Raw genomic sequence first — 14,971 nt, forward strand, 5'->3', positions numbered from 1 at the left:
TCAAGATAAAGTGTCTCAGTGTGCAGATATGAATACATTGCATTTGATTCATTTGTTTTTTTTTTCTCCCCAGTGGAATTTTTAGGAATGTCAGGCACTCTTGCCTTAGCCGCTGTAGGACTGAATTTAGATTCTTTAACTTTTAAACCGAAGATCGAACTTGTAATTACTAAGTAAGTTTCCTATCGTGCCCTTTGATGGATCTCATAGCAGTTTAGTGCATAAGGGGTCTCGCCTTCATGGACACTAGTAAAACTTTTTCCATAACCTTTCTTTATCTTAAAAATTTTATTTTTGCTATCAGTTATATTTGAAAAGAATTTAAGGTGCCAACAATTATCAGCATTAATTGATACTCCTGTTATGAATAAAGTATCAGTGGCTCAGAAACCATGGTGTTTTTTATATGTAACCTGACAAAAATTTACTTTGAACCATGGAGATTTAAAGATACATTTTTTCTTTGTTTCCTTCATAATATACCTAAATAACAGTATATTAATGTGGGAAGAGCTGGAAAAGAAGAGTAGCAGAAAGATGTAACGTCAACAAAACTCTTACCTACCCTTTACTTCTGGTAATAAATGCCATATGGATATCTCTGGATAGGGGGAAAATCATTTGCCTGTCTGTGCAGAGAAATAAGTTAGCCTTTCTCTGAAAGACTATAATAAATTAGAGAATTGGTTCAGAATTATCGAATACCAAATCATCATCTAATGTAGAAATTCCCACATCAGATGAAAACAAATGTTGAACTGAGAAAAATAAGCCATAATCCTGAGTTTTCCCATGAAAATTAATTTATTTAATATAAGGACTATGCATTACTGTGAAATTATGTCCGTTCTACTTTTTTGTTGTTTATAATGTCCTTTCTTTTATGACATTCCAATGATAGAAGATGGTATTTTCTTTTCTACTTGGCAAAATGAAAAAACATGGGCGGCCGGGCACGGTGGCTCACGCCTGTAATCCCAGCGCTTTGGGAGGCTGAGGCAGGCGGATCACGAGGTCAGGAGATCGAGACCATCCTGGCTAGCATGGTGAAACCCCATCTCTACTAAAAATACAGAAAAAATTAGCCGGGCGTGGTGGCAGGCTCCTGTAGTCCCAGCTACTTGGGAGGCTGAGACAGGAGAATGGCGTGAACCCGGGAGGCGGAGCTTGCAGTGAGCCGAGTTCGCACCACTGCACTCCAGCCTGAGTGACAGAGCGAGACTCTGTCTCAAAAAACAAAAACAAACAAACAAACAAACAACAACAACAACAAAAAACATGGGCACCTAAAACTATTCCAGTTTTGTGTGTATGTGAACGAAACATTACTGTGTTTTTAAATCCAGAAGCTTGGGAATAACCAGTTCATAGAACATCTACTTGGTGTAATGCTCAATTTAGACCGGTTCCTGAGCTCAGTGGTGCTGTCTGTTGACATCATTATAAATTACTTTCTATTCACCCAATTGTTTATTTTTTCACCCATTCGACCAATCCTTTCTTAATGTCTGGTGTGGTCTGGATGTTGCATCTTAGGTCTGGGGCTACGAAAATAAGTCCCTTCTCAGAGGTGCTCCTTGTTAAGTGGCAGACATGTTTATATAAGAAAGTAACAATATGTGTGAATAATTACATATTTATTCAGGTTCTACTGTATACATAATGCATTTTTTAGGTCCTGTGGAGAGATATGAAAAAAAAATTTCTTTTGAGACAGGATCTTGCTTTGCCTTCCAGGCTGAGGGGCAATGGCACTATCAAAGCTCACTATGGCCTCCACCTCCAGGGCTCAAGAGATCCTCCCACCTCAGCCTCTCAAGTAGCTGGGACTACAGGCATGCACCAGGATACCTGGCTAATTTTTCGTATTTTTTGTAGAGATGGGGTTTCACCATGTTTCCCAGGCTGGTCTTGAACTCCTGGGCTCAAGCAATCTGTCCTCCTCAGCCTCCCAAAGTGCTGGGATTACATGCATGAGCCATTGTGCCCACATGACATTTTTTTTTAAAGTATTTAACTCAGGCCAAGTGCGGTGGCTCATGCCTGTAATCCCAGCACTTTGGGAGGCCAAGGCGGGCGGATCACGAGGTCAGGAGATCAAGACCATCCTGGCTAACATGGTGAAACCCTGTCTCTACTAAAAATACAAAAAATTAGCCAGGCATGGTGGCGGGTGCCTGTAGTCCCAGCTACTCAGGAGTCTGAGGCAGGAGAATGGCGTGAACCTGGGAGGTGGAGGTTGCAGTGAGCTGAGATCGCACCACTTGCACTCCAGCCTGGGTGACAGAGCAAGACTCTGTCTCAAAAAAAAAAAAAAAAAAAAAAAAAAAAGTATTTAACTCAGTCAGTTATTCCATGACTTCTGAATTTTTTGAAAACTATGCACTAGGGTTTGAGGTCCCCCTGCTCAAACTCTTCCCCAGTAGGGGTTCAGAATCAATTGAATTAAGAGATAGAAATCACTTGGAGAACCAAACTGTCTCCTTGATTGGGGTAATGCTGTGTGTATCAAAGAACATGGTTTATGTCTGCAGCTAAAATGAGGCTTCCTTATGCTTCTTTCCGAGCATAAATTTTGAGATCCACCTGTAAGGAGAATGGTTTGTGGGACAGATGCACTTACCCAGTCAGCTGAAAGGGAAAGTCTCAAGAGAGAGAGTCTAGAGGAGGCAGGCTTGAGATCTGCTTGTGGAAGTCACACTTGGGTCTGACCCAGGCGTGCTACCACATGGAACCATACAGAACAGAACATGTACTCTACTGAGGCCTCAGCCCCCTACCCTAAGCCACGTGCTCTGGTCTACTCAGCAAGAATCTCTGGGGGTGGTTCTGTCAATTTTTAGAATTCAATCTGGGTGATTCTAATGCTTTCTTCTGCTTAAAAACTACATTAGTGCAGACAGTCAGCACCGTAGGAATTCAGAGCAAGACCACCTCCACCTAGGGTGCTTAAGATGCTTTCATGGACAACATGGGATTAGAGTTAGCCTTACAAGACTTTTAGGAATTCAGTAGACAGGAAAGCAGACAGGAGAGACTTTCAAAGTAAATAGAAGAATACATGTGAGTCACAGAGGGAGAGGTTGTGCAGAGAGCATTGAGATGATCCTGTTAGCTATTGCAAAGTCAAAGTTACCGAGGTACCTCCTAGTAGCAACTACAACTCTGGGTTTAGCAGTAGCAGGCCCAACAGTTGACATGCTCCCACTGAATCCCAGAGAAATTGATAAATCATCAGCTGGGGGAGGTCCTCATTTTTCTGCTTTGCTCTTATTATTCTACTGTGAGAAGCAGCCCATGGGTATTGGTGTGATGAAGGTAATGAAAAATATGGAACTGGGTGCTTTTAGATCCAACAAGATTCTTTTAAATGTTGACTATAACAGAGATGAAGGCAAGGGACTCTGCTAAGACAGCATGGTAGATATAAGATATATGATTTTATGTGAAAAGGAAAATATATTTTTAAGATGATTGCTTAAAATGTCATTTCTATTTCATTCATCCTAGGTTCTTAAGAATTTTTTCATCTGTATATGAACATTTAATATATGCTTTCTTTGGCATTGTGATTGGATGTGGAGAACTCAGCCATTATGAATTTTACACTATACCTTTCATATTCATTTTATTTACAACAGTGAATTTGGTAAGGTAAGAATAATATTTTAAAGTTTGTTTACTGAACTTAGATTCTCAAGGCCAGAATTAGAATTAGGAAGCAGTGGCATACAGCAAAAAGGGCTCTGGACATGGAGCCAGGAAACCTGCATTGTTATCAAGGCCTTGACAATAGCTTGCTGTGCAACTTGGGGTAAGTGTTTATTTTTCAAGATTTTATCCATAAAATGAGAGGGATCAGCATCACCCATAAGCTAGATAGAAATGCATATTCATGAGCCCATCTCAACCTACTGAATCAAATCTCTAAATATGAGATCCAGGAAATAGTTTTAACATGCTCTTCAGGTAGTTTGTATGCATGTTAAAGTTGAGCATCACTGGACCAGATTAATTGCTCTTAACATTTTTGTTGAATTTCCCCATAATTTATTATCGTCAATAGCTATGAGAAAGCCATTATCATGCTATGTACCAATAGCTGTGATAATGCAGTTACCATGTACCGTATGCCATTGATGTGAATATCACTTTGTGATGTATGTGTTATTGCATCACTTCACAGATGAAGCCCAGAGAATGTAAAAACCTGCCTAGAGTCACTCAACTCATAAGAGCAAATTTGGTATTTAAACCTGACTCCATGAGCATCCTTATTCTAGAATGCCATTGCCCACTGATGGTAGTTGTGTCTTCCATAAGAATTTATGACAATGTCTCCAAAAACACTGTCATTTTCACTCAGGATGGTGGCCAAGGTAGCTTGTCTTATAGTATGTTCCCATGGAAACTTGAGTCTGCTAACGCAAGGCACTGCATGCAACTCAGATAGTCACTCTCACACAGAAGGCTGTGTACACAGCCCTGAGTGCTACCCCTATCCCCCGCCTCATCAGAGTGGGGCCTAAATTGGTGCCTACCTGCTGTTCCCATGCAGTTGTGAAATCAGTAGCCATCTTATCATCTTTTCTCTGGCTCTCTGTCTGGACTCTTAAAAAACAGTTTTTAAGTTAGTCATTGCTCCCTAGTATAATTTAGGTGTTTATGTTTATTTCCGGATCCAAATTCCATCTCCCACACTTGTTAGCTTTGTGACTATGTAACTATGTGACTTTGGGTCATTACTTAATCTAAGTTTCAATTACTTATCTGTAGACTGGGCATAATAATAGATCATCTCAGAGGGTTGCTGTGAGGATTCAATGAGGTAATGCAAGTGCAAGAATTTAGCACCATGCCTGGCACATAGTAAATGCTCAGTGAAGTGAGTTTTTGCCATGATTGTGGCTATCCTTATTTTCTCAGGATAAGACACAACTTTTGAAGCTTCAAAATAATGAAAGGATTCCCCAAAGAAATTATCAGTAGGTTTTAAAACAAAACATTATTAATAAAATTAAAACATGAAAACAAACCACCACTGTATTTGTTAATTCTTTCAGCAGATATTTATCAAGCACCTACTAAATGTCAGGCATTGTTCCAGGCACTTAGGACACCTCAGTGGACAAAATACTCTGAAAACATGAAAATTTCTGCCATCATGGAGTTTACAATGTAATTGGGGTTTTCAGAAAAAAACCAAAATCATGTTAGATGAAGAATATAATATATTAGAAAATAATAAAGACTATGAAAATAAATAAAGCATGGTGAGGAAGTTGGATGTGCCAGCACTAGATGGCAAGCTGCAATTCAACCCAGTGGGCAAGGTAGGCCTCAATGAGAAAGTGACATTTGAATAAAGATATGAAAGAGGTGAGGGAGGCAGGCAGATGGCGGGAAAGACTCATAATTGTATATGCCCTAAGGGAGGGGCCAGCCTGGTATGTGCAATAAACAGCAGGGAGGCCTTGGTCACTGAAACAGAGAGAGGGGAGAGCAGGAGATGAGGATAGATAGGTAAGTATGAAATAAAGTAAGAGAAAGAACCCACGTATGAATACCTTTGTGAGTTAAGAAAACACCTGGAAGGATGTACATCAGCCCCGTAAGAATGGTTACCTTCCTCTGGGGAATGGGATTTGTGAAAGGGAATAAAGTCAGGGCATTTTAGCTTTTAAAATGTTTACTGAGGATGGAGCAAGATGGCAGATGAATAGAAGGCTCCACTGATCATCCCTCTCACCCCCCTGCAGGAACACCACATTTTAACAACTATCTGCACACAAAAAAGCACCTTCATAAGAACCAAAAATCAAGTGAGTGATCACAGTACCTACTTTAAAATTCATATTGCAGAAAGAGGCACTAAAGAGGGTAGGAAAAACAGTCATGGATTGCTGACACCACCCCTCCCCAGTCCTCCCCACCACAAAGCAGCTGTGTGGTGCAGAGAGAGAATCTGTGCACTTGGGGAAGGGAGACCACAGCAACTGGGGGAATTTGCACTGAACTTAGTGCTGCCCTGTGACAGTGGAAAGCAAAACTGTGCTGAACTCAGCCAGCACCTGCCCACAGAGGGAACATTTAGACCAGCCCTAGCCAGAGGGGAAGCGCCCATTCCCGTGGTAGGAACTTGAGTTTCTCAGAAAGCTGTGGGATACTAAGTGAACTTGGAAGGCAGCCTAGGATATAAGGACTGCAATTCTTAGGCAAGTCCTGATGCTGTGCTGGTCTCAGAGCCAGTGGACCGGGGCACTGCGTGACCTAGTGAGACAGCAGACAGGGTGGCTTGGGGAGTATTTGTGCCACCCCTCCCACAGCCTCAAGCAGCGCAGCTCAGAACAATGAAAGTGACTTCTTCCTTCTGCTTGAGGAGAGGAGAGTGAAGAGAACTTTGTCCTGCATCTTGGATACCAGCTCAACCACAGCAGAATAGGGCACTGGGCAGAGTTTTGAGGCCCCCATTTCAGGCTCTAGTTCCTGGACAACATTTCTAGACACACCCTGGGTCAGAAGAGAAACTGCTGTCTTGAAGGGAAGGACCCAGTCCTGGCAGGATTCATCACCTGCTGACTAAAGAGCCCTTGGGCCTTGAGTAAATAACAGCAATACACAGGTGGTATGCTGTGGGCCTTGGGTGAGACTCAGATGTGCTGGCTTCAGGTACCAGCTTGGCCACAGTGGGGTAGACACCAAGTAGGCTTTTGGGGTCCCAAGTCCAGGTCTAGGCATTCTTGAACTTGCCCTGGGCCAGAGGGGAGACCTCTGCCCTGAAGGGTGAGTCCCAGGCCTGGCAGCATTCATTAAAAACTGGCTTGAAGAGCCCTTGGGCCTTAAGTGAACATGGGTGGTGGTGTGGCAGAACTCCCTTGGGACTGGTGGTAGTGGTGGCCATAGGGAGAGGCTTTCCTGCCTGTGGAAAAAGGAGGAAAGAGCGGGAAGAACTTTGTCTTATGGTTTGAATACCAGCTTAATCACAATAGAATAGAACGCCAGGCAGATTTCTAAGGCTTTTCGTACTACTTTTTATTTTTTATTTCTTTTTGGGACAGGGTCTTGCTGTGTTGCCCAGGCTGGTCTTGAACTCCTGGGCTCAAGCGATTCTCCTGAATTGCTTGAGAAGAAAGAATTAGTCAGCTTGAAGACAGACTATTCAAGAATACACAGTCAGAAGACGCAAAAGAAAAAAGAATAAAAAAGAATGAGGCACACCTACTAGGAAATAACCTCAGAAGGGCAAGTCTAAATGTTATTGGCCTTAAAGAGGCAGTAGAGAAAGAAATAGGGGTAGAAAGTTTATTCAAAGTGGTAATATCAGAGAACTTCCCAAACCAAGAGAAAGATATCAATATTCAAGTACAAGAAGGTTGTAGAACGCTGAGCAGATTTAACCCAAAGAAGGCTACCTCAAGGCATTTAATAATCAAACTCCCAAAGATCACGGATAAAGAAAGGACCCTAAAAGCAGAAAAAAAACCACTTACAATGAAGCACCAATCAAGCAGAAATTCTAGAATAAAAAATGCAAGTGACATACTGAGGAATGCATTAGAGTCTCTTAATAGCAGAATTGATCAAGCAGAAGAAAGAATTAGTGAGCCTGAAGACAGGCTATTTGAAAATATGCAATCAGAGGAGACAAAAGGCAAAAGTCTGGCAGCAGACTTTTCGGTGGAAACCTTGCAGACTAGGAGAGAGTGGCATGACATATTTAAAGTGCTGAAGGAAAATAACTTTTACCCAAGAATAGTATATCTGTGAAAATATCCTTCAAACATGAAGGAGAAATGAAGACTTTCCCAGACAAACAAAAGCTGAGGGATTTCATCAACATCAGACCTGTCCTAGAAGAAATGCTAAAGGAAGTTTTTCAATCTGAAAGAAAAGGATGTTAATGAGCAATAAGAAATCATCAGAAGATATAAAACTCACTGGTAATAGTAGGTACACACAAAAACATAGAATACTATGACACTGTAATTGTGGTGGGTAAACTACTCATATTTTGAATAGAAAGACTAAAAGATGAACCTATCAAACATGATAATTTCAACAAATTTTCAGGACACAGACTTACTGGTAATAGTGGGTACATGGAAAATCATGGACAATTGTAACACTGTCTGGCAATTCCTCAAAGAGCTAAAAGAGGAACTGCCATTTGGCCCAGCAATCTCATTATTGGGTATATACCCAGAGGAATATAAATCATTTTACTATAAAGACACATGAACGTGAATGTTCATTGCAGCACTATTCACAATAGCAAAGGCATGGAATCAACCTAAATGCTCATCAATGCCAGATTGGATAAAGAAAATGTAATACATATACACCATGGAATACTATGCAGCCATAAAAAAGACTGAGATCATGTCTTTTGTGGAACATGGATTGAGTTGGAGGTTATTATCCTTAGCAAACTAACACAGGAACAGAAAACCAAACACTACATGTTATAACTTACAAGTGGAGGCTAAATGATAAGAACTTATGAATACAAAGAAGGAAACAACAGACACTGAGATCTACTTGAGGTGGGAGGATGGGAGGAGGGAGAGGAGCAGAAAAAGTAACTATTAGGTACGGGGCTTAATACCTTCATGATGAAATAATAGGTACAACAAACCCCTGTGACACGTGTTTACCTATGTAACAAACCTTCACGTGTCCTCCCAAACCTAAAATAAAAGATTTTAAAAACCCTGTAATTGTGGTGTGTAAACTACTCCTAAGTAGAAATGCAAAATGACAAACTACATTTGTTGTAGTTGTAATTACTTCAACAACTTTTCAAGACATAGACAGTACATACAATAAGATATAAAGAAACAACAAAAAGTTAAATAGCAGGGGGGTAAAGTCAAAGTGTATCGTTTTTTATCAGTCTTCTTTTTGCTTATTTCTTCATTTATGCAATTAGTGTTAAGTGTCATCAATTTTAAATGATGGGTTATAAGATAGTATTTACCAGCCTCATGGTAACCTTAAATTAAAAAATACAACAGATACACAAAGAATTAAAAGCAAGAAATTAAATCATACTGCCAGTGAAAATCACCTTCATTGAAAGGGCTGGAAGGAAGGAAAGAAGAAAGAGAAGACCACAAAACAACCAGAAAGCAAATAACAAAATAGTAGCAGTAAGTCCTTACTTATCAATAATAACATTGAATGTAAATGGACTAAACTCTCCAATCAAAAGACAGAGTGGATGAATTAATAATAAAAAACGAGACCCAATGATCTGTTGTCTCCAAGAAAAACACTTCACCTATAAAGATACATATAGACTGACAATAAAGGGATGGAAAAAGACATTCCATGCCAGTGGAAACCAAAAAAGAGCAAGAGTAGCTATACTTACTTCAGACAAAATACATTTCAAGACAAAAACTGTAAGAAGAGACAAAGAAGGTCATTATATAATGATAAAGGAGTCAATTCAGCAAGATGGTATGACAGTTTTAAATGTATATGCACTCAACACTGGAGCACCCAGATAAAACAAATATTATTAGTGCCAAAGAGAGAGAAATCTCAATGCAATAATAACAGACTTCAACACCCCACTTTTGCCATTGGACAGATCTTCCAGATAAAAATATTCACAAAGAAACATTGGACTTAATTTGCACCATGGAACAAATAGACCTTATAGATATTTACAGAACATTTTGTCCAAGAGCTGCAGAATACACATTTTTCTCCTCAGCACATGGATCATTCTGAAGGACAGACCATATGTTAGGTCATAAAACAAGTCTTAAAAGGTTCAAAAAAGCTGAAATAATATCAAGCATTTTCCAGAATAAAACAAGAAATCAATAACAAGAAGAATTTTGCGAACTATACAACACAGGTAAATTAAACAAAATGCTCCTGAATGAAAGTGCATCAATGAAGAAATTAAGAAGGAAACTGAAAAATTTCTTGAAACATATGATAATAGAAACACAACATACCAAAACTTATGGGATGCAGCAAAAGCAGTACTAAGAGGGAAATTTATAGCTACCTGTGCCTACATCAAAAAAGAAAAAAAAAAAACTCCAAACAAATAGCCTAATGATACATCTTAAAGAACTAGAAAAGGAAGAGCAAACCAAACTCAACATTGGTAGATGAAAAGAAATAATACATATTAGAGCACAAATAAATGAAATTGAAATGAAAAAAATAGGAAATATAAATGAAACAAAAAGTTGGTTTTTTGAAAAGATAAACAAAAATGACAAACCTTTACCTAGACTAAGAGAAAAAGAGAGAAAATCCAAATAAATAGAATCAGAGATGAAAAGTGAGACATTATGATTGATACCACAGAAATTCAAAGGATCATTACTGGTTACCATGAGCAACTATATGCCAATAAATTGGAAAACCTAGAAGAAATGGACAAATTCCTAGACACATACCACCTACCCTAGCTAAATCATGAAGAGATCCAAAACCTGAACAGACCAATGACAAGTAAAGAGATCAAAACTGTAATAAAAAGTCCCCCAGCAAAGATAAGCCCTGACCTGATGGCTTCTACCATGCTGAATTCTACCAAACATTTAAAGAAGAAGAATACCCATTATACTCAAATTATTCTGAAAAATAGAGGAGGAGGAAATACTTCCAAACTTGTTCTAAGAAGTCAGTATTACCCTGATACCAACACCAGACAAAGACACATCAAAAAAAGAAAACTTCAGGTCAATATCTCTCATGAATATTGATGTAAAAATCCTCAACAAAATGTAAGGAAACATAATTCAACAATGCATTAAAAAGATCATTCATCATGATCATCCCTGGGACTTATCCCAGGGATGCAGGGATGGTTCAACATATGCAAATCAATCTATGTGATACATCATATCAACAGAATGAAGGACAAAAACCATGTAATCATTTCAATTGATGATGAAAAAGCATTTGGTAAAATTCAGCATGCCTTCATGATAAAAAAAAGACATTCCACGTTCATGAATTGGAAGGATCAATATTGTTAAAATGTCCATACTATCTAAAATGATCTAGAGATTCAATGCAACCTCTATTAAAATACCAATTACGTTCTTCACAGAAATAAGAAAAATAATTCTAAAATTTATGTGGCAACACAAAAGACCCAGAATAACCAAAGGTAATCTGAGCAAAAAAAACAAAAGTGGAGGAATCACATTACTTAACTTCAAATTATACTGCAGAGCTATAGTAATGAACACAGCATGGGAATGGCATAAAAACAGACACATAGACCAATGGAACAGAAAAGAGAACCCAGAAATAAATCCATATGTCTACAGTGAACTCTTTTTTGACAAAGGTGACAAGAACGTATATTGGAGAAAGAACAGTCTCTTCAATAAATGGTGCTGGGAAAACTGGATATCCATAAGTGAAAGAATGAAACTAGGCACCTAACTCTCACCACATGCAAAAATCAAATCAAAATGGATTAAATATGTAAATCTAAGACCTCAACCTATGAAACTACTGCAAGAAAACATTGGGGAAACCCTCTAGGACACTGGTCTGGGCATAGATTTCTTGAGTAATAATCCACAAGTGCAGGCAATCAAAGAAAAAATGGACAAATTAGATAACATAAAGCTAAAAGCTTCTGTATAGTAAAGGAAACAATCAACAAATTGAAGAGACAACCCACAGAATGGGAGGAAACCACCCATCTGTACAGTGGTGCATGCCTGTAATCCCAGCTACTTGGGAGGCTGAGGCAGGAGAATCGCTTGAACCCGGGAGGCAGAGGTTGCAGTGAGCTGAGATTGCACCACTGCACTCCAGCCTGGGCGACAGAGTGAGACTTTGTCTCAAAAAAAAAAAAAAAAAAGAAAACTACCCGGCCAGGCGCGGTGGCTCACGCCTGTAATCCCAGCACTTTGGGAGGCCGAGGCGGGCAGATCATGAGGTCAGGAGATCGAGACCATCCTGGCTAACAGGGTAAAACCCTGTCTCTACTAAAAGTATAAAAAATTAGCCAGGCGTGGTGGCAGGCGCCTGTAGTTCCAGCTATTCGGGAGGCTGAGGCAGGAGAATGGCATGAACCCGGGAGGTAGAGCTTGCAGTGAGCCGAGATCGCGCCACTGCACTCCAGCCTGGGTGACAGAGCAAGACTCCATCTCAAAAAAAAAAAAAAAAAGGAAAAGAAAACTACCCATCTGATGAGAGTTTCATAACCAGAATATATAAGGAGCTCAAACAAGTCATAGGAAAACATCTAACAATCTGATTAAAAAATGGGCAAAAGATCTGAGTAGACATTTCTCTAAAGAAGACATACAGATGGCAAACAGGTATATGAAAATGTGCCCAACGTCACTGATCATCAGGGAAATGCAACTCAAAACTACAGTAAGATATCATCTGATCCCAGTTAAAATGGCTTTTATCCAAAAGACAGGCAATAACAAATGATGGTAAGGATGTGGAGAAAAGGGAACTCACATACACTGTTGGTGGGAATGTAGATTAGTACAACCACTACAAAGAATATTTTGGAGGTTCCTCAAAAAAGTAAACACAGAGTTATATCATTCAGCAATCACACTGCTGCATATATACTCCAAATAAAGGAAATCAGTATATCAAAGAAGTATCTGCACTCCCATGTTTATTGCAGCACTATTCACAATAACCAAGATTTGGAAGCGACCTAAGTGTCCATTAACAGATGAATGGGTAAAGAAAATGTGGTACATATACACAATGGAATACTATTCAGCCATAAAAAAGAATGAGATCCTGTCATTTGCAACAATATGGAAAGAACTGGAGGTCATTATGTTAAATGAAATAAGCCAGGCACAGAAAGACAAATTTCACATGTTTTCACTTATTTGTGGGATGTAAAAATTAAAACAATTGAACTCATGGAGGTAGAGAGTAGAGGGATGGTTACCAGAGGCTGGGAAGGGTAGAAGGGGGATAAGGTGGGAAAGTGGAGGATGGTTAACAGGTACAAAAAATAGAATGAGTAAAACCTAGTATTTGATGGCACAACAGGGTGACTATAGTTGATAATAATTTAATTGTATAATTAAAAATAACTAAGAGAGTCTAATTGGATTGTCTGTAACACAAAGGATAAGTGCTTGAGGGCATAGATACCCGATTTAGCATGATGTCATTATTATGCATTGCATGCCCCGTATCAAATATCTCATGTACCCCATAAATACACACACCTACTCTGTACCCACAAAAATTAAAAATTAAAACATTTTTAATATACTTTTTTACTATTTGAGGTTTTTTCAGTATTCATGTATTGTTTTATCATTTAAAACCAAGATAAAGTAACTAGATTGGCCTTCTCTTCCCGGTTCTTCCTGGAGTTGGGAAAAGCTGGGTTGAGGGAGCGTTAAAAAAAAATTATGAAGGATACGACAAGTTCATAAAAGAAGAAATATGAGTGGCTAAAACATTTTTAAGTTTCAAACTCACTAGAAATTTTTGAAAATAAAATGAAAAGTGGTAAAATCAGTGGTTCCTAAAAACCATGCATTCAGCCCTGTGAGACTGTGATAAAGACCTTGTGGAACACTGGCCCTGCCCCCCTCATCAGCTGGCTCAAAGGACCCTCTTCTGCTTGCTGTCTTCATTCCAAACATGTGTGACAAAGTTCCTCAGATACTTGTTTCTTCAGGTCCTTCCAAGGCTATCCTCTGGCTGCCCTTCATCCTGGCCCCCGGTGGCTTCAGATTACAGGACAAACGATCCTTGCTTAGGGAAAGCCTCCTTGCTTCTTGTCCCTGCTGTCCGCCTCCACCAGGGGAGGCACCGCTCTCCCACACTCTTTCTCACTGTATAGTTCTCCTTTTAGCACTCCCTGCAAGTATTATAGAATACTTACTTGTATAGTTAATGATTTAATGTTTGTTTCCGCAGTGAAATGTAATCTCTGGGGGAAGGGATCAGCTCTCTTGATCTCTACAACATTCTTAGATTCTGGAATAAAATTTTTATATATATTTGTTGAATGACTAAATAACTGTAAGAATCTTATAAATGTTTGTATTCCACTTCTAAGAATGTGATTTAAAATGTGGAGTGGATAATGTGCTCATCAAATTATATATGCTAAATACGTGCAGATTTCTGTATACCAATGAAACTGTTAAATTATTTTAAAAATATGGATGATGATTTATTCAAAGTATTTTCATTGTAGTTGCATTCATAGAGATGAAAAATTAGAAAGAAACCAAAGGTCCTGAGGGGTGTGAATTATGGACAAGAAAATCTTGTACTTTCCTTTTATAAAATCACTTACCCTTGACGTGTGTATTTTTAAGATTAATAGAAAATTGTTCCTAATCTGTTAATAAGCTCCACTATGTATAAAATGTTTAAAGAATATTTAAAATTAATAATCTTTTAAGGTAGACTGAAAGCTACAATTTGTGAGATTGCTTGCATTTATGATAATCAGAAAAATAAACATTATGAAACGCATTAAAAGATATTTTTAAAAATCCAGACCTCAGGATTTCGCTTTGATGAGGTACAAAATTAGAAAAAAAAGTATAATTGATTTCCACCTTGACAAAGATTAATTTGGCCTTTTTGATGTTGCAGTCAACACTTCTAGGGAGCTCTGAATGTTTTTCAATAGTCATTGGGCACAGGGGCTAGTTTCTGACTTGAACGATGACCTTAATGAATTTTTTTCCTATAGAGTTGTAATGGGCATATAACTTAATTCCTATTATAACGGTGCCCAGATTTTTAGTACTCAAAAAAATGAAATTTTATTTCTAGAACCGGCTTTACTACATAGCTGTGAGCTGGATCCTGGTGGATTTAGTTTACATATAATCAGGTAAATTCATTCCAATCTAGTGACTTCCCAGGTCAGTTCAGGATTGTTGGATTAGTTACAGTCGTGTGTGTGTGTGTGTGTGTGTGTTTGTGTGTGTGTGTGTGTCTTATGTGATTGGTCAGTCCTTGG

At 38.8% G+C, this 14,971-nt stretch overlaps 1 protein-coding gene across 1 annotated transcript in view; it reads left to right on the forward strand.

The window, feature by feature from the left end:
• Positions 1–14,971, forward strand: part of SLC9C2 (solute carrier family 9 member C2 (putative)) — a 109,261-nt gene that overhangs the window by 32,526 nt on the left and 61,764 nt on the right. Inside the window, exons 8-9 of the mRNA XM_055111410.2 lie at positions 74–173; positions 3,511–3,654. Of these exons, the coding sequence (XP_054967385.2) occupies positions 74–173; positions 3,511–3,654 (244 nt within the window). The remainder of the gene's footprint in view (positions 1–73; positions 174–3,510; positions 3,655–14,971) is intronic.

The sequence above is a fragment of the Pan paniscus genome, chromosome 1, assembly GCF_029289425.2.
Source record: "Pan paniscus chromosome 1, NHGRI_mPanPan1-v2.0_pri, whole genome shotgun sequence".
Classification (NCBI taxonomy): Eukaryota; Metazoa; Chordata; class Mammalia; order Primates; family Hominidae; genus Pan; species Pan paniscus.